This window comes from Rosa rugosa, chromosome 1, assembly GCF_958449725.1.
Source record: "Rosa rugosa chromosome 1, drRosRugo1.1, whole genome shotgun sequence".
NCBI lineage: Eukaryota > Viridiplantae > Streptophyta > Magnoliopsida > Rosales > Rosaceae > Rosa > Rosa rugosa.
The window spans coordinates 34,019,902-34,041,760 of record NC_084820.1 but is presented as its reverse complement, the minus strand read 5'-3'; the positions used below and the strand labels follow the sequence as shown (position 1 = coordinate 34,041,760).

Here is a 21,859-nt window from a genome sequence, read left to right as displayed (position 1 = left end):
TAGCAACAAGGTGATAAACTCGTCTCTGCTACGGTGGTGGACCGTCCTTGACTCAACGCCTAAGAACTTCGTGGATTGATGGATGGATGGTGGTCATGGTCTTGTATGTGATGGAAGTTTGAGGAGTGAATTGGGCAGAGTCTTGGAATAGTTTTTGGCCAGGAAGTGATACCAATTCTAGTCTGGATGTTGCCTATTTATAGGGGAGCATTGGTTGGCTTTTGTCGATCATGCCCTTCATCATTTGGACGGATGAGATTGCATCATAATTCTTTTAATTTCCCAATTGAAACGTCTCCTTTATGACCTTAATTCCTCTCATAATTGGGTCCTTTAATTTCCCAACTGAAACATCTTTCTCTTATTTATTTCCCAACTGAAACGTCTTTCTCTTATTTATTTCCTTTCTTCATTGCTTGGTCAAACGTCTTAAGTATTTTATTTTCTGATTCCATCGTTGTTGTTTCCAAGAGTCCCACCAGGCAAGGTTTCCTACAACAAGGAGGAGAATATCAGAATTTTTTTTTAGAGAAAATAAAGAGAATTAAAATGTAAAGACCACAAAAACGTTGACAGTGAGGAATCCTGATCCAGCTATGATTTTTCATAAATTTTGCTTTTTCCGCCTATTTCACGCCAAATACTCTACAAGACTCTGAAAACGACTTAATGACTCAAAACATGAAACTAAGGGAGAAACAAGGCTAAAATGGGGCATATACTCATTAATATCGTCACACTTTGTGCTCCTATCACCAGAGGTCGGCCGGAGTTGACCGAAGACCTTGCCAGAGAGGAGAGAGAGACTGGTGTTGACTTTTTACTCTAATGGCATTTATGTAAATATATTAGTTTTTATATCCAAAATTTTAATCTAGTGGCCTTATAAGAGAAAAAAATTAGTTAGTGACCTTATGGCTAAAAAAACATTCAAAGATGCACTTATATGTAATTAACTCTAAATTCCTAACTACTAAATTAATATTATTAATTTTATCCAGCGACAGAATATGTGACATTTTTATCATTGATAATTCCATTTTGACCTTTTGTATAATTTCTCCTTAGGTATTAGGGAGGGTGTATTTAAAATCACTCCTACTGTATATCATCCCCAAGAAAGAAAGAGAAAAAAAAATTCTAAATTTTCGGTCCCCCACCCAGGCAGCCCCGTCTTTGTTGGGTTCTTCCTCTCCATACAGTCCGTCACTCGCTACTGCAAGTCCCAGTTAGACGTTGGGCATCAAATATCGGAGGGCTTGTTGTTGCTTTCCAATCCTAATCCTAAAGGTATTTTTCTCCTCTTCTCTCGGCTAGTTTAACGTTAAGTTCTAAATCCTTGGAAACACTACTTGTTTCGGTCGCAGTCTCACACTTGATCGAATTTGGGTTTTGCAAAACAGAAGGGATCCGACTTGTGAGAGTGCGAGTGTTAGAATGACAAGTCAGCTGCGGCGTAGTTTGCTGCAGGCGATGAAACAAATTAAGCAACTGCCACCAGCCTTTCCTCACCCTCTTCCATTTCTTCGTTCTTACTCAACAGGTTCTTTATTACCATCTTCTTCCTTGAAGGGCTTTTTATTTTTGTCTGTTATTTTATTTTCTGATTTTCGGGGTTATGCAAATAAAAACGAGCAGAGTTGCAACCTCAGTTATCGCCAAAGCTTGTTAAGATCATGGAGCAAAGGCTATCGCTTATCGAACAAAGGAATGCTTGTCTCCTCAGTATCATAAACCAGGTTCCTTATGTTTATGACTCTATGTGCTTGCTTGCTGAATTGCTTAAAAATAAAATAAAACAAAGTTTAATGTATGTAAAAAAACAAGACTTGGAACTGAAATGGTGTTGGACCTGTTGGTTGGATGAAGTCAGCCGGATGCCACGGCAGAAGAGTATGCAAGGGCGAATAAGGAGCTTCGCAAAATTAGCTCATCCATGGACCTTATAAATCAGTTAAGAGCCATACACAAGGTATTGGAATTAGTAATTACAAGTAAAGGTTTAGTAAAAAACTGGACTCGATACAAACCAAATTAAATCCTGTGTTTGCTGCCCTGCCAGGAGATTGATGGGTTGAGGTCACTCATGGCTGAATCTGCTCAAGATAAAGACATGCTTGATATGGTGACCACTGAGTTGGATCAGGCCATCAACGAAGAGAAAAGACTGCACAACCTGTTGCTCAAGACTCTGCTCCCCAAGGATGATGCCGATGAGAGGGATTGCATATTGGAGGTTAGAGCAGGTATCAAGTCTCATAGACCCCAATATTTATTATACCGACACTTTTGTATATTGTTTCTTTTGCTTTCTTATTTCCTAGTGTTTGACAAATTATAGCTTTAATTAGGAACTGGTGGGGAGGAGGCTTCTTTGTTTGCAATGGACATATTTAAAATGTAAGTGCTTGATTAAAATCCGTATATGCTTTCTCTTTTCAGACTCACCTTTTCTTGATAACAATTAACTACAGGTATGAGAGATTCTCTCACAATAAAGGCTGGATGTTTGAAGTGTTGGATATTACCGAGTCTGATCTTAAAGGATATAAGGTGTGCACTAACTGAATTACATAGTAATAGATACAATCTACGTCAGGTGCTTAAGAGCTAATGAGTTTAGGATTCACCACTTCTGACACACTTGTAATTATTACTCTTTCCAGGAAGCAAGTGCGGCAATCTCAGGGGCTGATGTTTATGGGAAACTTAAATTTGAGAGTGGTATTCACAGAGTACAGGTTTCTTTCTCACCTGTTCATTGATTATTTATAACTGTCGGAGAAGTTACTGACTTTTCTTTTGGTAGCGAGTTCCCGTGACAGAGAAGTCTGGACGCATTCATACTAGTGCTGTTTCTGTTGCTATCCTCCCCCAAGCTGATCAGGTGATACTCTTTAAATCGTGAATTAAATTGGCATATTATGATCTTGTTACAAATTTCTGGGCATAGCATGCCTCTTTCGGAGAAATGTTCCTTCGACTTCAGGCTGTTGGACATCACACATGTATTTGGGCTGGTGCAGGTAGATGTCCACCTGAGGAACGAAGATTTGAAAATTGATACCTATAGATCTGGTGGTTCTGGGGGTCAGCATGCAAATACTACAAACAGTGCGGTTAGAATAACTCATATTCCAACTGGGATGACCATAGCCATACAAGATGAACGATCCCAACATATGGTATGATATCTAACCTTTTGTAGTAATTGCAGTTTTGGTGTGCTAAATCTTAGGATCATTAACTACCATCTCTTATATATTTTGTGGTTGATGATGTTGCGAATACTTATATACAACAGCAGTCGCTGTCCTTAACTATTACATGCTACTATAGTAAGGTTCTGTTTGGGATTGCTTCTAAAATTAGCAAAAGTGGTTTTGGTGGCGTTTGGTGAAAAGAGTTAGAAGTGCTTTTGAGTTAATAGAACCACTTTTTGGTGGTTTTTAAAGAAGCACTTAGCATGTGCTTCCTAAAAGAAGCACTTCAAGTGCTTTTATGAAAAACACTTGAAATTTTATAAAAAACTTTATCTGTTTCTAACAAAACCACTTCCAATGGCGCTATGTAACAAAAGCACTCCTATAGAAGTAATTACAAATGGAGCCTAAATTGTAGCATTAGTCCTCGAACTTATGCCTGAGGTACAAACAAGTCCCTGAACTAATTTCTTAGTAGCGATGGTGTGAACTTTACAAGAGGGGTACCACAGTTCTGAAATGCCAACTTCATTCATATTCCATTAAAAATTAATAACCAGACTTGCACTTAGAGCAATTTTTTCAGTTATAATCACTAGATCATAATGTTAGATCACTCGGCCAAAAAAAAAAGAAGGAACAAGCTAGTGCAGGTGCTCGTATAAAAGAAGTGCGTGGGTTTTAGGCTGATCTGAAGAGGCAAAAGATTACGAGATTTCTTCTTGCTCTGATTTCTAATGATGAGGGTCTTGATGCACAAATGTCCAATTTTATGGGGAGAGATTCTAGAGATTTTGAAGGATGAGTATGATACTTTTGTTGAAAGATCTTCAGAAAGGATGAGGGTGTCCTTGTTGTGTGCTCCAGAAGTTCATCCATCTGGTGATGCACAAATTTCAGATTGACTGGACAGGTGCAGAGATATGATGTTTCAAATGGGAGTATTGGGGTCAGTGGTGTTATATACTGAATCGTTTGTATATTTAAAATTTTTAGATAACTAAGAGAAAACTGAATCTTTTATGAAAGGAAGAGGAAGTGGATCTTTGAGACCTAGATGAACAGAAACCTGTAGAAGAAGATATAGACACCAGCAGAAAATGAAAAGAAACCATAGTAACTAGAGCACAAGTCCAGGGACAAGTGCTACACTCTACATGATAGTTCTTTATATTTTATCACTGCATCATGGTTTTGATCAGCAATGAGCCTTTGTTTTCTAGGAGCATCTAGAGCTGATATTCGACCTAGGATTTGAAGCTGACTAGGAAAATTTGACATTAAAATTTTACTCCAGCCGATATGCTAAAATTCTATGTGGAATGAAGGCATGAAGAAGCATCAAGATTGACATATTGAAATTCTAACCTCATTTTCTTGAAAATTCTAACCAATCCACATGACTGCCAGCAACAACCTTGATCAGCTTCCTCTTAGACTTTACACTATGTCACTGGAAACTATGGCAACCACTAAACTCTTTCTCCAATTTATGATTTGGGATTTCCACTGTCCGCAACAATTGTGCATGTTCTAATTTTTTATGCCTGTTAATTACTTAAGCTTTTAGTATTTAAGGAATTTAGGAAGCTTCATGTGGAGATAGCAGTGTGGTATCACATTTGAATAAGATGTAGTTTAATTTCAAATCTGAATATGGAGATCGTGAGATGGCAGTGCCACTCGACGTTATGGTTATGCCATATTAGGGAGAAATGAAGAAAGACCGAGAGCAGATGGTCGCTGCCATGGTTTACCAGCAAGATGGGGAAGGCATGGCTACCATGTCTACCAAGACTGGTGGAATTGGGTCATGTCAGATTATTGAAGGGAGAAAGAGAGAAACAGAAGGGAGGAATGGAGAGACAAAGTGGACGAGAAGGGGTGCTCCTATTTCTGCTGTGACTGGTTGGAACTTGGGAATTGGGTTTTAAAATTTTGTCTAATCGTTTTTAATTTCATCAAGGTAAACTCAAAGTTTCAGGGCATATAATTCAGAGGTCAAGTGACAAACTTGAAAGGTTGCAATAGAATCCAGAATTTAAATTCCTCGATATATGATAAAGCAATGATATCTTTTATTTAGCTGGCTGTTACTAGCACTCCAAAATTGTCACCCACTCTCTAAGACGGTGATTTTAGAAATTGAGATAATAAAAGCAAATACATTTTCTGGAGTGCCAATAACAATTTACTGACATCTGCCATTCCCCAATTAATGTTTGCTGATTTATGAAATATTAGAGGATGAATTCAGTCAGTGGGTCATTTCTCTGTTCTTGTCGATTGAAATTCAACTTAGCCCCACTTGACCTTCAGAAATTTGAGAGTTGACACGTGCAAAGTTGACATGGCTATTAGACTAATAGACTCTCATTCTCCTTATTGTATGTTTATTGTTCTGTCATGATCGTAGACCTCTGAAGCATGCAGTCATTAGTAATTTGCAGGCTCGATACCGTCATGTTTGTTTCTAAGTTCTGTTTTTCTTGTTTTTGTGGTTCCTGTGTAGAACAAGGCCAAGGCACTTAAAGTACTGTGTGCAAAGCTATATGAGATGGAAAGGTCTAGACTACAGAACAATCGGTCAAAACTTCGATTAGAGCAGGTATGACTGATATGTGAAAATTTTGATTTGATAGATTTGTTTTCTGGCCCTGATTGATATTGGAGCTTGTTACCCTAAACAGATTGGTAGTGGGGATCGATCTGAACGCATTCGTACATACAACTTTCCTCAAGGTCGTGTAACTGATCATCGTGTTGGCATTACTCATCATGCAATAAGTGATGTGATGCAGGGAGAGAATCTGGATGTGTTTGTTGATGCACTTCTTTTGCAGCAGGAAATGGATGCAATCGCATCTTTCAGTTCTTCCCAATGAAACCTGACAACTAGTAGCGCATGGGTTTTTTGCCAACCACTTGACAATTGGTTTTAGCATCCTATGCAGCCTCTTTTAGAGTTCAGGGATCTAATTATCTTCTTGATTTAATACCATAAATTGGTTGATATTTTAAATTTTCTTTTCCTTTTACTTTTACTTTTTTGGATTCACAAATTTTGATATTCGCACGAATTAGTACTCATGTACGTTACGTTCAGGTGGACTCGGTTTCATCGGTTTGGTTTTTTTGGCACTAACCACAAACCGAATTAATGGCACCGCATTCTTCTTTTTCAAAGCCGAAATAGGTTAAAATTTGAAGAACCAACATTTTGGTTTGGTTTCGTTTAGTTTCAATTGCATTGACTTTAAGATTGACTTTAATATCTAGTGAAAAAATTTACATCAAAACGTTACATGCTTAATACTTGTCCAACCTAATAGGAGCCTTTGCCTGTCTTCAACAACAAAAACGCTTGTCTAAATAAAATCAGTGTCCAAAATATACCTAAACTTTCAAGTCTAGGCAAGAGTTCTACAATTTGACAGCTCTCTACCTCATTTTTCAATCATACGGTCAATGGTACCCTCCAATACATCTTCTAGTTAATAGGTCCTCTAAATTGCATTAGTTGACTAGTCGACATTTCCCTCTAATCATCGCCTCCCCTTATCATTAGGTGATAGATCATCTCTGGTGGGCAGACCTCTCTAGACATCCCGTTCCTACCTTTGTGGCGAGGCGATATGCTTTTGTGGCAAAATAATGTCTTTGTGATGATTATTGCTTTCCTCTCCCAATGTCTGAATCCTGCAATTTCCATAAACGTAACGAGTCCCAAGTTTTTTTTAGTTGTTTGTTCTAGGTGTCTGGCCCCTACGTAACCAAAACTAATGGCAGCTTTCATTTAGTTAGGTATGAAAACAAACTCTGTACTCTTCATTGTAGATAGTATCTTCTTATGTAGTAGAAAACGATATTATGTGACTCCACGATCGCAGCTGTTTATATATACAGGAATACAAGCAAAGTTGGGTCATACAAAAGTCATGTCTAACACCAATACGATATTTGGCTCCTTAAATTGTTATGCTGATGACGCCATATATTACAAACACTTAAAGCAGCTCGATTGCAACATGAGATTCCTACTCGGAGATGACTAATCTGAACCACTTTGACTCATTCTACCTGCATAAAAATAAATGCAAGTTAGGTTTAAGCCAGTCGATGAAAACACTGCCTACTGCAAAAGCATGATCGTAATTAAATCCCATATAGAACAATCCTATAGCAAAAGGAGCAACACCAACCCATAAAAATGTATGTTTAACTTTTAGAAAGTAAAAAATAAGAAGCCGTTTGCAATATCTTACTTCGTAAATAAGATAAGACAGACTAATTTTCTCGCTTGTATCAGAAACACAAATCAACCTGTTATAATACTACCTGAATGCTAATAAGGAATTATTAAAAAGTTTTAACCAGACCAATAATAATATCCAAGTTTTAAGTCAATAATTTGGATGGTGGCAAGCCAGCAATACACTCATGGATTGAAAAGAATGCTGTGTAGAAGAATGTATCCTTCCCTGGCCAATTGATGCATTTTACCAATTCATATGAGTCCATTCATGATCCATATCTGTGTGGTGTGGTCTTTTCTCATTGTAAGATTACCAAATTAGCTTATGGTAGAAAGATTTTTATCTTCATAAGTTTCCTTCGTTGATTCGATTATGTGCATGTTGCATTAGGGTCATTCGGGAGTGCCACAATATTGCATCAGGAACCACATAACGAAAAGCACTTGCTATTTGTTGGTTATTAGGAGAGAAGGACTATATATAAAGCACATTTCTGAAGGTTTTGTGGCTATCAAAAGAAGAATGCTGCTTTGATTAGCTGACACATCACCATCCACATGCTAAGAAACAGTGGACAATAAAAATCTAACCTTTGCTTTGACCTGATGTTTCTTCTTGATGATGCAGGGACGTGACTTTTTTTATCTTTCATGTTGCTTTTCTCAGATCCAGCTTTTGAGGCCCCTGTCATATCAATACCTTAGCGGAGATAAGCAATAAAATATATATTACAAAAAAAAAAAAAAGGTCAGATGGTGCTTATACCTCTCAAGATGACATTTGGCGACTGAATTTCAGTATCATCTGGTTCTGATTCTGTCAACTCACTGGAAGCAACAGAATGTTCTTCCGACTCAACACATCCGGATTTTGACGTTTCATTCACAGACTTGATCATCCCTTCGGTACATGGATCAATGACTTCACCATCTGTTCCTACACCAAAACATGCATGCAACAAATACTTTAGTGCAAAGAAGCAACAAGACACATCCTTTGGCGTTCAGTTCAACATGCTACATCAATGACTTCCATCAAATAGTATGCATGCTATATCAAATATTTCAATTAAAGAATATGGTAACAAAAACAAAAAAAAAAACAAAAATCTTTTTAAACTGTGTACGACCCTGTATAGATGGACCTCAGACTCCAAACCTTACACAGTTGACCAAAATTTCACTAAAAGTACCCACAGTATAATCTAAACCTAAGAGTTGCATGTTTGTGCCTCTAGGACCTCCAATTTCTGTGCTAATGGAAAATTGATTGTATAAACTCAACATTCTATTGGTAAAAACATTAATTTGATTAAGCACAAGTTGATCACACTGACCTTCATCATTATCTGATTCCATATTAGCCTCGCCAGCATTCCTAGTAACCACAAAATCTTCCATGCTGTCAATCTTCTGTTGATGAATTTGGGCATTTCTTGCTGTTACTTCTTGTTCTTTCTTTTCCAAGTGGAACTTATTCAGCTTATCCTCAAACTCCTCAATGCACAGTTTAAGTTCAGGTTTTGCAAACTTCTTGCCCTGTTTGAGATTAGCGTAAGAAAAACGAAAATACATCTTACCTGATTCAGACAAGAGCAGCAGTAAGAGCAGATAATTCATACCTTGTTTATTATGGACTTAAAATGGTCCATCACAGAATCCTCTGATAGGACATGTTCATATGTCTTGAATGACTCCATAAGCTTCTTCATTCCCTTTTCAGTGAATGCCAGCTGAGAGAGACAATAAGAAATATATTCCCATTGTCTGATATCTGCAGCCATGAGTAGCCCATCAGCAAAAACTAATTTTAATTATTCATGAAAATGGAAAACATCAACACTAACTTATCTTGTTAGGGACAAAATAATCTTTACAGTTGCTGAGAATGAAGAAAATGTGATTGAAATTTAGAAAATAATGATTTTCAGGTGAGGCTGATTGGCAGCTTCTATATCCCATGCATGATGTTGCATACAACAAATTGCTTCAACAAAGAAATGAAGATGGAACTTATAACAGTGTAATCTGATGATCACCAAGAAAAACTTTCAACTTTCTCACATGGCTACCAAACCAAAAATAGGAGGGATATACAATATCTAGAATAGCGGATGAAATTCCATTTGTCTATTATAAATAGAGGAATAAAAAAAAATGGAGCAATAAAATAGAAAGGTCACTATCTACCCAAGAGCACTCGATGAGAAGAATTGTCAATCTAAACACTTGCAACAAAAGATAACTAAGGATCGATGTGTCTTTACATTTTTACACCTTAAGTTGCATGACTGTTATAAGTTGATATACGACAAAATAGAAAGAGCTTCAAAAGAAAAAGAAAGGAAGAATGAAAGGATATCTTACCTGTAACTCCACTGAATCTATTACAAAGTTTTTCAACAAGAGATTCCATTTGTTTGTCCTGAAAAATAGTTCAAAAGTACCATAAGATCATAGTAGATAACAGAAATTTGCAAATGGAACTGAGTTGTCAATTATACCTTCTTGATAGAACCAATCAAAAACTGCATGATGTTGCAGAAAGATTCTCTCTTGAGATTCTGGTTGGATAATTTCCCAAGTATATCCGGAAGCAGGTTATATATTGGATTGCTACCTAAATGGTGTGAAAAAAAAAAAAAAAAAGTTCAGTCATTAGAAGAGAACTTGATAATACAAAAAGAAAAATGATGGTACCAGAATAAACGATGGATATCAAAATTTACCTTTTTTGGATAACTCATTAAAAAATAGCTTAGCCAGATTTGAAATCCTCTCATCTTCATCTTCTAATCTTATGGCCATTTCATTTATGTAACCTTTGACCTGATCAAGATATAGCCAGAATGAGAACTCTTTACCATAACAAAACAAAAAGAACAAGAATCATTGCCAAGCCTCTCAAACCTTCATCATGTCGTTTAGTATGAGGTGTGATAGCACCAAAACAGCGTTCTTCCTAACAGAAACTGAAGGATCCTGTAGCCTGGAATACATATTCTCTGTCCATGGTTCTAACAAATTAGGGAACCGAACTGCCAAATCTCCAAGACAAATAGTGCAATTGGAACGGACAATTTCTGATGGTGCACTCTCCACAACTGTGAAGAGTAGCTGGAGATTTGTGTCACTGGAAATTATACGTAAAATGTCAGAGCTGATGTTTGATTGTTCTAAGAAAATATGCAGTATTCACATGTATACACACCCGCCCACAGACACACGCACAGAGAGAGAGAGAGAGATATCTTACCAGAAACAAGCATCAATAATCATAAACCGACACAAAGCAAGCATTGCAGATACTTGTAGTTCCGGATACTGAAATTACACAGCAGCCAGTCAGACAGTTTCATGAATTAGTAATACACAACAAAATAATTGTTACATTAACAAGCCACATACAAACAGTGCACTAAAGGTGTAACTTTGTAATGGTTAAGGTAAAGAAAATAACACATACTATATTGTAACTACATACGTGGCATCAGTCATGAGGTTTTGGACTAAAAGAAACGTAATTTCATATTTACATCTGGAGAAAGGTCTATCTGTCTATGTCAAATGAATAAACTATAGAGGATGTACTGTCTATCATACTACAAATCTCATACAGAAGCAAAAGTAATTCCGGTTCAATATACACTAACCAAATCTATAATTTTTTCTTTCAGACTTACCTTTTGCATTAAACTAAAATTTCTACAAAGTTTTGACAGAAAGGGTGCACAATGTCCAATCAAATTCTTCTCTGTGGAACCACCACAAACTATCTCTTTTTCTGCTTTGTCAGAGAGAGTGTCAAGTATTGCATCTTCAGAGGCGGTAAGGCCAAGCTCAGCATTTATACCAATTTCCTGCAAGATAAATAGATAAAGGATACTGAATAATTGCTGATAACAGTACCCAATTTTAATAATGAATAGCGTATACAATATCCAACCTTACCTTTGAGGTATCAGCTGGCATTGCACCATTAGCATGCTGAAAATCATAATTCATCTTCTCTTTGCCAACTTTCTGTTTCTGAACCTTCCGCAGGCAGGATTCGATATATAGTAGCTGGTTCATGGCAACATGACTTACGACAAAGAGATATCTACCAAGTCTTTCCACTTGAACAGTTGTAAGTATTCCAGCACTACCACTGCCAATTTCATTATGCAACTCCTCACCTCCACTACAATCAAACACAGATCTTAGGGACTTCTTTACTAGATTGGCAGCGAAAGTTTCCGGTGTTGGATGAATTGTATATATAGCAGCTATGGCTTTGTCAGCAGCAGCATACCATATGTTTTCTGGAAGCCAAAAACCAGTAATTAAGCTTTCTAAAATACCAAAAGCCCGGCTTCCATTACTAGATAACAACTTTTTCCTATCATCTTCAGATAATCTCTGAAGAGCAACGCATGCTGTCCTAGCAAGCAACGGTTCTATTTTTGCCCAACGGCCAAACCCAATATCAATAATGTCCTGTAAATGAGAGCTAAGAACTGCAGAGGATGATTTTGCTGCCATGCAAAGGATAGACAGTGCCCCACAACTTTGAATAGCAGTAGTTCCATTTATGTTGAAGCAAAAGAAATCCCATAACGCTGATATCTGCGAAAACAAAGCCCTTATAAGAAATTTGACTCTTTAGACAAAGGGAGACAGAATTTGTCAACTATTATACACTGTAACACTAGTACAAGAGAATTCAGCACTGAGTTGACTAAGCAGAGGCACCAAATGTACCAAAAAGAAACATAGCTCGTATTCTAAAATCAATATCATGGTTGCCTCTTGGTTTGAATAATTATGTTTTTTCTTTCTTTCCCTGCATTATCTGTGGAAATCACCCAGATTCAATTATTATATGCATCTCAATACTCCCTTATCTGGACTAAAGGGTACAGGGAAATGTGTCTCAACCAATCCTGATAGTCCACTTCGTAACAGGGAAAGGAAAACTCTTTTCTCTATAAAATTAAAATAAATAAATAAAAAACACTTCATTTGAAATGTCAGCTAGTTTTATATTTTAAGTACTTAGAATTGGATATAATATTTTGCTTGGCATCTTATTTTAAGCCAACAAAACTTGCAAGATATGGCTTCTAATTCATTGAACTAAAAAATGATTTAGCTCTGCAAGCTTTCCTTATTACTAATTTAGTGTGTGAGGATGTTTGTACAGTAAGTGTCAACTTAAAACTTGTTTTTGATAGAAACAAGTTGTTTAGATTACACAGTCAATGAAACAATAGTGGTCCACAACAGGGAGAAACAAAAAGCAGAAACCAGCCACTACACCCAATGCAGTATAGTATCGTATAGAGAGGAGAGTATATTTTCATATGTTCTCTTTTCCTTGTGCACTTGTTCTCTTATCCAGAAGTGAAGAAGTGCCTCCACTGTAAAGTGACTATTTATGTCTATAGTACAGTCACTTTCAAAGCTGAAAACGATCAAGAATATTTGTATCTTTTGCATGCAAAGGAAATATTTTCAATTAAATTTCATAGATTAAAAGTAATCACTTGAGAAAAATATTACTACGAGAATTGAAAAGGAACATACCGCAGCATTGGATATGTTGCCTTTGGACACCAAGGCACCAACTATAAACTCAAGAGCAGCTAGATCTCCAATATTTGATTCTATGGCAAGATTTATAAGATTCTTGGCCGCTTCTACGGGGTTTTTCTTTATGTAAATTGTAATGAAGGCATTTTCCACAGCTTCATAGATGGATTTGTCCTGAGAAAATACCTACAAAAGCCAAGACACATTTAGGACATTATAAATTGCATATACCAGCAGAACAATCACATCCAGAATAGTTGCTCAAGATTTAACAGAGAAGAAAAGTTCTTGCCGGAATTGAAATTATGAACCATCATTTCCTAGGGTATTAGCAAAAATTTAACATACCAGTGGCAACATCTTATGAAGACATGCTTCTGAGGCATCAATTTGAAATTGTCGGCACCTCATTAACAAATTTATTGTGTTCTCAACGTCAGTTGCAGAAGATGATGCCATCAATTGAGCAAGTGTTGGGATTGTGGTAGATATACACTTTGAAAACCTTAATCCAGCCTCAAGTGAAGCTACCAAAGCCCTAGTCTGCTCTAAGTTCCCAACATCTGGGACACACCCATCCTTCTGAACTAGATCTTCTTCCATCTGAGGCAAGCAACTATCAGGTAAGCTATCCTGCTGCACCTTGGTCAACCCTGCAGTTACATCATCAACCTCGGTATTCCCCAATGTATTGCTGAAAGATGGTAATCTGTTCATATCACTTTCTGAGGGAGTATCTGGTTCAAGCTCTTTCAGCTTCTTCTTGTACTGCTGTAGGGTTGCTTCAAATGAAGCTATTCGAAGCTGTGGACCAAATGGGTTATGCTGCAACATCATGATAAGTAAATTTAATGCTGATTTTCTGACCATTGCACTCTTATCCTCTAACCTCCCAGCAGCAACTTCAGCCAGCTCATTCCACAATCCAATTGAAACACAATGTTCTTCGCATAGTTCAGCCCAAATTTGGAGAACCCGACTCCGGGTATAAGCTGATACATCTCGACACCGCTCAAGCAAAATTTCCAACATGGCTTGCTTGGTTCGAAGACGAACAGATTTAGAATTCACTTCACCCTCAACATCTTTAAAAGCCTTTGCAACCAATTTTCCCAAGACCCCAACAAGAGCATTCCTTATTTTATAAGATTCCCCACCAAAATGTGGGACAAGAAGGCCAATGTTAACAGACATCAACTTTGGTAACCGATCAGAAAGTTCCACCAAAAGACGACCAACATTTTCAGCCCCAACGGTATCCTTGATGTAGTCCTTTGGATTTGTCCTCCCAATCTCTCTGATAAGAGAATTAGCTAGGCTTCCATCTGCATACTTCTTCTCAGCCCCAGCAACCGCATCAGCAATGTGAGTAACAACAAAATCATATTTGTGAACTAGATGCATGATCGACGCACATGATTGTGCCATATACTGGTATTTTGTAGCACAGGCCCCAATTATACGACACAGAGCATCTTTTGTATCAGAGTCCTTTAGTACTGTAGCATTTTCAAACAAAGCAAATGCATTTCTGCAGATCCCCAGAAGATTTAATTAATCATTTACAAAAAGGAAAAGTGATCTATATATAAACCTGATCAAATTGCATTAGTTATCCAACTTACTTGGCAATAAAAGAAATATAATTTTCTTCTAGGCCTGTTGGACCAAAGAGCAATGCAAGCTTTATCTCCAGTGAATTAGCAATCAGATTAAGTATGCGGCCCCTTTGTGGTTCCCAGTTCCATGAATTCTTAGGGTGCTTCTTCCTGGTACTAGCTGTCACCTAATCCAAGCAAAAGGGGATTCAGGGAACTAGCAAAAGAAGTGGTAGTACCACACTTAATGCCATTACACATATAAATGCAAATAAGCATTTTCAAGTGGGAGCTAAGAAAATAGAGAAAAAAAAATAGCAGTGGCACCATTGCAAGCAAGCATACATGGGTAAAAGTGGGAGGAAGGAAATATATAATAAAGAAAAGTTAAAGACATACAGGAAGAGAAAGAGAGGTGGTGGGAGAAAGAAAAGACCTTCATATTGTTGTTGGAAGTGATGTTAACCTCCTCATTGAGAACCACAGTAAAGAGAAAGTATGTGTAGATTTTTAAAGCATTACGATGTGATGCGACCCGATCCAGCACCGGAGTGGCATCATCCTGACCTTGAGAAGACCGTGAGAGTGAATCAACATTTGGGAGGAGAACACTCAGATTGGACCGAAGACTTTCTACAAGATTAACTTTACAAGTTGCAGGTAGACCATTGTAACCCCGAACCAGTGAGTACACACTATCAAACACATCTTGCTCTTCTATACAAAATAGCTCTTTGTCGGAGAGATCAAAGGATATGCCTGTTTCAACCCAAAAATGATGCCAAAAATTCAGGAACAGCATATGTCAGGATGACTATCAAGTCCAGTGTTTTCCTCGTTTTGAAATGAACACAAATTGTTTTACATAAATCACTGTTTATCTTCTCATAAATTGGATCAAAACATGCAAATTCTCTATCATGTTCCCTCTTGGGCTAAAATAACAACAGCAAAAAAAAATGAGAAGAGCATTTTGGTCATGCTCATGTATAACTTCTCCTAATACAGGGCAACAAATGTGAATCTCCAACTTCAATAAGCCAATACCTGCTATAATTTTTGCCTTCCTTTCAAAAATTGAAGATTTGCCCAAAAACCAAAATGATAGAATTTGTTAGAACCATAAAAATTCAGCTAAGAAAAAAAATTACACAAACTACTATCTATAATAGTATGTTGAACTTTAGTTATTCTAGTTCTATGATTTTCTGCTTTTTTTTTTTTATTCCCCTAATCCCTTGGCCACCAAAAGCAAAGCTCTACCTTTTTCTAGGGTTTCAGCAACAATAAATCAATCTCTATTAACAATTGAGGTCATAAATGTAAACCATACGAAGAATTGACGCGGAAAAGTGAGAGAGGGCGGGTTGGGTTGGAGTACCTTTGACGAACTCTTCGAGTGGGGAGGGACGAAGAGAAGCGATGTCGACTGGGTTCCGAGCGTAGAGGCGGTTGTCTTCTCCGTCCTCTTCCAATGCTCTCAGGCTTTGGGGAAACTCAAACGACGGAGCCATCCACCACACTCAGATCGATTCAGGGCTTCTCTTTCTTTCTTTGCTTTTCACACACTTTCTCTCTCTTCACCCGATTTCAATTTTCAAATGGAATTGAAATTTTTGGAACGAGCGGGAATACTATATGACTTTTCGGCCTTAGGGTACTGTTACCGGTTTGGGGCAATTTTTTTTTCTTTGGTTACAATAGGAGCCCAAAAAGGCCCAACAACAAAAAGAACAAACTAGCTAAGGAAACAGCAGTGAGAAGAAGCACTTCTGATATTGCTGTGAGAAGAAGCAGCTGACGTGTTTGGTAAACTGTTTTAAAAGTGTTGTGTGAACCAAATGCAAATTTCTGAGTTTTGGTAAGTTATAAGTAAAAAGTGTTTTGATTGGGTATAATTACCAAAATGGTCATAGATAGATAATAAAGATGCTACTAAAATATATAACTTTGTTTTCTGATTATGTAACTATACTAAATTTAAAAAAATTTCATGTACTGTCCTTGTACACTAGTTCAAATTATTAATGCATCACTTTTATCTCAATATGTACATTAATTCTACAAATTATATAAGCAATTCTAGTTTTTTGTAATTTGTTTGGTTATATATTGCTTGGACCAAATAAAAGATTGCCTTAAACCCTTAAATATCATACAAATGAGTTCAAAATATTACACAAAAGATTCTCCCACCATGGTCAACGGGAAACATTACACAAAATGTATTAAAGGCAATTCAAATTTGCAACTAAATGCTAAGTAGATGCATTCATTAAACTTTGTGCAATTGTATTTCTTAACACCTCCATTTCTTGTCTTCCTGGACCATCTTCTTCATGTGCATTGTCTTCCATCTCTTCATTAATCTCTTCACTTGAGTAATTTTCACTTTCATCAAAATCACGATCTTGTTGAGCATTGTAGCAATAACTATTTTCACTTGTTTATCATAAGTAAAGCTTGGCATATCATGTAAAATACTCTACTTTTTTTCCATGCCCTAAAAGTGCGCTCAATAACACTACTAAGTGAAGAATGTGCATGATTAAATATTTCTTTATGACCCATCGGTTCATCACCTCTACGAAAATGTGGAAGGTGATACCTCTCACCTTTATACGGTCCTAAAAAACCTTTCATTTGTGGGTATCCGGCATCCACCACATAATATTTTTCTGAAATGAAAAATTATAATGAATGATTGATTATGATATAATTTAGGATTATTATTTGTGCAATCTAGGTAAAAAAAAATTACCAATCAGGAGTTTTAGGAAAATTTGATCGAGGATTGCGGAAAGCCAATAAGAATACTCTACTATCATGGGCAGTGTCTTCCCACCCTACACATGCAAATTTGAATTGCATGTTGAAGTTGCATATTGTTGAGATATGTTTGAAGTGGTTAGAAGTTTTTGTAAGTCAAGGTCTGTTTTGTTCAGTCAAATAAACTCCTATGTTTTAGGAGAGTTAGAGAGTCAGTCATGTTTGTTGAGTTTGTTTTTAATTAGACCGAGTCCTTAGCTGATTCACCACAATCTCAGGGTTGTTGTGATGTGGTTGTGCAACTTTTGAATTCCCTGTATTTGCAGTGGCTATTTAAAGCCAATTCGATGATGTTAATAAATAGAACTCATTCAGCTGAAACTTGTGAGCTTGTGATTTTTCAACATTCTGGTATCAGAGCTCCGAAAGGGACCTGAGTGTGAGAGAGATTAAACACTGTGTGTGTGTGTGAGAAGAAGAGTGTGAGAGTGAAAGAAGAGCGAAACACTGTGAGAATTTAAGTGAAAACAGAGAGAGAGTGTGTGAAGAAGAAAAAGTCCGAGAGAGTGTGTGAAGAAGACAACTCCGAGAAGATGGCCAATGAAGGACAAAATTTGCTAAGCATCCCCAAATTTGACGGCGACTTTGAATTACTAGAGATGAAGCTCGGAGAATCAGTGATTGACTACTTTGGCAGAGTGATGATTGTAGCTAATGATATGAGAAACTATGGAGAATACATGCCGGATGTAAAGATTGTTGAGAAGATTCTGTGTACACTCACAGAAAGATTCAACTACATTATGTGCACAATTGAAGAATCAACGGATATTGATCGTCTCACTGTTGATCAATTGCAAAGTTCCTTGCTTGTACACGAGCAAAAATTCAGAAAGGCTGGAGGAGATGAGCAAGCACTAAAGGTGTCATATGAGGACAAAATAGGAGGACGAGGGAGAGCACGAGGAGGCTTTAGAGGCAATGGAGTTATGAGAGGCAGAGGTAGAGGTCTGAATAGAGCAACCATTGAGTGTTTTAAGTGCCATCATTTGGGGCACTTTCAGTATGAATGTCCGAAGTGGGAAAAGGCTGCCAATTATGCCGAGATAGATGAGGAGGAAGAACTGCTTCTAATGGCTTTTGTGGAAGAGAACAAATCAAGTAGAGAAGGGGTGTGGTTCCTTGATTCAGGCTGCAGCAATCATATGACAGGGAACAAATAGTGGTTCACTGAATTCGATAAAGATTACAGGCACTCTGTGAAGCTTGGAAACAACATGAGAATGGCTGTGATGGGCAAGGGTTGTGTCAACCTACAAGTTGTGTTTGGCTCCAATTTTGTTGCAGCTGGTCAACAGTCTCTTTTCTTGCGCGGGCGTGCCAGCACCGTTCGGGAGCGGTCGTCGGGGGTGTCCCTTGACCTGACTTCTATCAAGCGATTGTAGACGAGGAGAGCACCAACCTCGTCGTGGGATTCTTTGTGCCTCGTGGTGAGGACTTTGCTGAAGTTTCTTCTTGTTCACAAGTCGATACTCAATATTGCAGATTGAGCAGAGCGAAATCACCGGGAAGTATTGAGATCTTGCTAAAGCGTGACTTTAGCTTGGCTGGGTTGCTAGGGCGTTACCCTTGCTTGACTGGTTCTGTAACCGTTGTGGTCGCGGCACTACCGTCGGCTCCCGAGGAGACTAGGACCGAAGCACGTTGACAGAGGGTTTGGTGGCACTGAAAGTCGGCTTCTGAGAAGACTAGGACTAGGAGTGTGATCACCGGTAAGAGAAAGAGAAGGAGAGGAGTTGCTCTTAGAGAGAACTTAGATCATCTTAGAGATGTTTTGATGTTGTGTTGTGAATGTGTTGTGTTTTAGAATGAGAGGAGAAGGTGTTTATATAGGGAAGAAAAAGAAGAGTGAAATGATGAGTGGAAGAAAAATAATGAAAGTGGAGCATGAAAGTGATTTGTAAAATATGGAAAAGATAGAGAAATGATGAAATGAAAGCAAAGCATGAAGGTGCAGCAACATGGAAGTGGTGATGATCTATTAAAGAGATTGTAGAAGAAAAATATATCCAAGGAAAAAGAGAAAAGCATCTAGCTTTCTTCATGTGGGTAGGAAACATGAACATGTGAATATTGAGCTGGTTTTAGGTCAGTTTCTGCCCCTTTATTCCTTCAATTATTTCTCCAACAAGACTTCAGATTGAGCCTTCGACTTCTTCATAAAAAATGTTCCACTATGAGTGTAGATCATCCTGACAACTTTTCAGAGCTTTATTCCATGCGGTTGGGCTGGAAATTCTGCTGGACCTCTTACAGGTCCAGTTTTCCAGTTTTGCTTCTGTAGAAAATTGGACTGATTGTTTGAAGGCCTTCCACTCAAAAAAATCTCTGGCACTCTTCATAAGAAATTATCCTTGGGCTATCTAGAATGGATCTGCAGAGTTTCAGCTCATTTCAAGTTAATTTGGTCAGTCTGCCGCCCCTCCTTCCTTGTTTAGCTCGGTTTCTCCTAGCCGAAGTAGGAAAATGTGCTAAAGTTGATTTTTCATGTTTCCATGCTTCCATAGTAGGCTTTATTTAGCCTCTAAATATATATTTCGAACTTGTCGACAATATATAGCTTGAGCCACTGACATTGGCTCAATTTCTCCAAGACACGTCTTGTCAGGCCAAAATGCTTATTTTGGGTCCAAACATTGCCCCCCAGACCTCGAAGTCAAAGGTCCTCGTCTTGACTAAAGAGGTCTTGAATCAGTACTACTCTTATAATGTTGTTGCTCCAAAGCCACTTGTATTGGCTTAACTGATAATACTTGACTGATTCCATATAGGCCTCTAAATAGGCCATAAAGCTTGGATGCCACAATCTGGATTGCCTTTGTTATGAACTGATGCTTCCTTTGCCAACTTTATTGCCCCCCATGGATCTGGCGAAACTTGGGCAGGTTGTAGGAGATCAGAACTTTAGCGTGCCCCCCATGCGAAGGAGACTACTTTTGATCGCGAATGAGGATCCTTCTCTTCCTTGGTGGTAGCTTCGCCATATGTATAGCAGCAAGTATCTGCCTTGTTTGCTAGCTCTCTGTTGAGAATGCAACTGCTGCAAAAGAAGCCCAACTCGATGAACCTTTGGCTGCTTCTGAAGAAATGGGCCGCAACCTGGCCCGTGTCAGAGAACGGGCCACTTAGGCCGAAGCTGGTGTCATTGTGGCGGAACTCCGCGTGGAGGAACTTTGCTTGAAATTGAGCTTCATGGGCCAATCTCTGTAGGCCCCCTCGAAAACCGTTCAGTCTCCTCACATGCTGTTAATCCATTCTTTTCCGAGATTTAAGGCATTAATCACTCGATGAAAAACAACGGTCATGAAAAAATAATCTCGTGAAAAGAATAGTCACCTCCTCGAAAACCGTTCGGTTTCCTCACATGCTATTAATCCCTTTTTTCCCGAGATTTGGAATCACTAATCTCGATTTACTGACATCGGTTTTGAAATTGAGCTTCATCCAAGGGTGGGGATTTGCCTGAAGTCCCTATAAATAGTTGTATTTCAGGAAGGGAATACTCACAACAACTTTTCTGAAATATTCGAGAAATGGCCTTTCAATCCTTGCTTCTTTTTCTCCTTCTTCACAAATCTTCCCCTCATGAAATGACCTTTAGCCTCTAAATTTTAGGCTTTATGGCGTAATCTTAAGCCATGGTTAGGCCTCATGGCGTAATCTTAGGCAACCCCTTGTTTCGTCCTTCTGGAGTTCTGCAACAAAAATGTCAGGCTTCAGATTGGTTTAGAAACGCGAGGGGGCTCCGAGTGTGGGATCCACGATCATGCGAGATCATCTTTGTCATAATCCTACACACGGAGCGAAACGGAGAAAGGGAAGAAGGCCACTCTGTGGTTCATCTATCCTCCTCTGTTTCCTTCCTTCTGGACCCGGCCCGTGTTGTGCCCTCCAGATGGAAGGGGCTTTGGTTCTCACCTCCTTCTCCCCCTTTCTCTTCTTGATAGAATCTTGGAGGGATGAGAAGGGATGGACTCTTTGAAAGAATGGGTTCAAGCTACAGAATGGCTGTTCCTATACTTCACGTCCAACTAATGGTGGTTACCAAGGCTAGAGGGGGTGCAGAGACTCAAGCTGATATTCGGTTCCTTCACTCTCTGCCCCTCCAGGAGATAATGGCGCAGCTCAACCCGGCGTTGGATTCCATAGCTGCTTCCAATTGAGGGGGCTTGGAGACTCCATTTTCTTTCACTGGAGTCTCCCCTTCTCATGAATAATGGTGTTGGCCAAGCCTATGTTGTATTCCTCTACCGCTTCCATGTAAAAGGGGCGCGGGGGCTCCGTTACTCCTCTTTTTCCTTCCCTGAAGTTTGCCCCTCCTTGGGATAATGGCGCGGTGATAGGAGCATTTTAATGCGACGTTTTAACTGCATTTCTCTACATTTTTCTGCGCCATTTCC

General features: G+C 38.4%; 3 protein-coding genes across 4 annotated transcripts; 2 read left to right on the top strand and 1 right to left on the bottom strand.

The window, feature by feature from the left end:
- Nucleotides 1-1,124: 1,124 nt before the first annotated feature.
- LOC133724726 (peptide chain release factor 1, mitochondrial) lies at nt 1,125-6,241 on the top strand. Its single transcript, XM_062151554.1, has 12 exons — nt 1,125-1,290; nt 1,404-1,543; nt 1,639-1,739; nt 1,874-1,972; nt 2,063-2,246; nt 2,352-2,400; nt 2,475-2,553; nt 2,667-2,741; nt 2,810-2,887; nt 3,027-3,185; nt 5,716-5,811; nt 5,894-6,241. Exons 2-12 carry the CDS (start codon nt 1,438-1,440, stop codon nt 6,086-6,088), a joined length of 1,221 nt encoding a protein of 406 aa, XP_062007538.1. The 5' UTR covers nt 1,125-1,290; nt 1,404-1,437; the 3' UTR covers nt 6,089-6,241.
- Nucleotides 6,242-7,004: 763 nt separating this feature from the next.
- Nucleotides 7,005-16,228, bottom strand: LOC133724725 (condensin-1 complex subunit CAP-D2). Of its 2 annotated transcripts, none has more exons than XM_062151552.1 (17): nt 16,012-16,228; nt 15,067-15,389; nt 14,658-14,818; nt 13,381-14,563; nt 13,027-13,218; nt 11,410-12,066; nt 11,142-11,318; nt 10,715-10,782; nt 10,369-10,591; nt 10,188-10,287; nt 9,963-10,078; nt 9,826-9,883; nt 9,081-9,232; nt 8,796-8,997; nt 8,225-8,395; nt 8,050-8,143; nt 7,005-7,283 (listed from the first exon to the last, which is right to left on the bottom strand). In XM_062151552.1, exons 1-17 carry the CDS (start codon nt 16,142-16,144, stop codon nt 7,280-7,282), a joined length of 4,014 nt encoding a protein of 1,337 aa, XP_062007536.1. In that variant the 5' UTR covers nt 16,145-16,228; the 3' UTR covers nt 7,005-7,279. The 2 variants fall into 2 exon arrangements, with proteins under 2 accessions (XP_062007536.1, XP_062007537.1); XM_062151553.1 differs by having other exon boundaries at nt 8,225-8,389.
- A 1,764-nt stretch (nt 16,229-17,992) lies between these two features.
- Nucleotides 17,993-18,622, top strand: LOC133726576 (uncharacterized). The gene has a single exon (XM_062154152.1). The coding sequence runs from the start codon at nt 17,993-17,995 to the stop codon at nt 18,620-18,622; it is 630 nt and encodes a 209-aa protein (XP_062010136.1).
- The last annotated feature ends 3,237 nt before the right edge of the window (nt 18,623-21,859 follow it).

Bases quoted from the DNA above. Each gene is read 5' to 3' on its own strand.
- LOC133724726 (XM_062151554.1), top strand. From the start codon at position 1,438: ATGACAAGTCAGCTGCGGCGTAGTTTGCTGCAGGCGATGAAACAAATT. The intron at 1,973-2,062 runs GTATTGGAATTA...CTGCCCTGCCAG, and splicing joins AGTTAAGAGCCATACACAAG to GAGATTGATGGGTTGAGGTC. The intron at 2,888-3,026 runs GTGATACTCTTT...GGGCTGGTGCAG, and splicing joins TCCTCCCCCAAGCTGATCAG to GTAGATGTCCACCTGAGGAA.
- LOC133724725 (XM_062151552.1), bottom strand. From the start codon at position 16,144: ATGGCTCCGTCGTTTGAGTTTCCCCAAAGCCTGAGAGCATTGGAAGAG. The intron at 13,219-13,380 runs GTATGTTAAATT...TGGCTTTTGTAG, and splicing joins TTCATAAGATGTTGCCACTG to GTATTTTCTCAGGACAAATC. The intron at 10,288-10,368 runs GTTTGAGAGGCT...TATCTTGATCAG, and splicing joins TACTAAACGACATGATGAAG to GTCAAAGGTTACATAAATGA.
- LOC133726576 (XM_062154152.1), top strand. From the start codon at position 17,993: ATGGCCAATGAAGGACAAAATTTGCTAAGCATCCCCAAATTTGACGGC.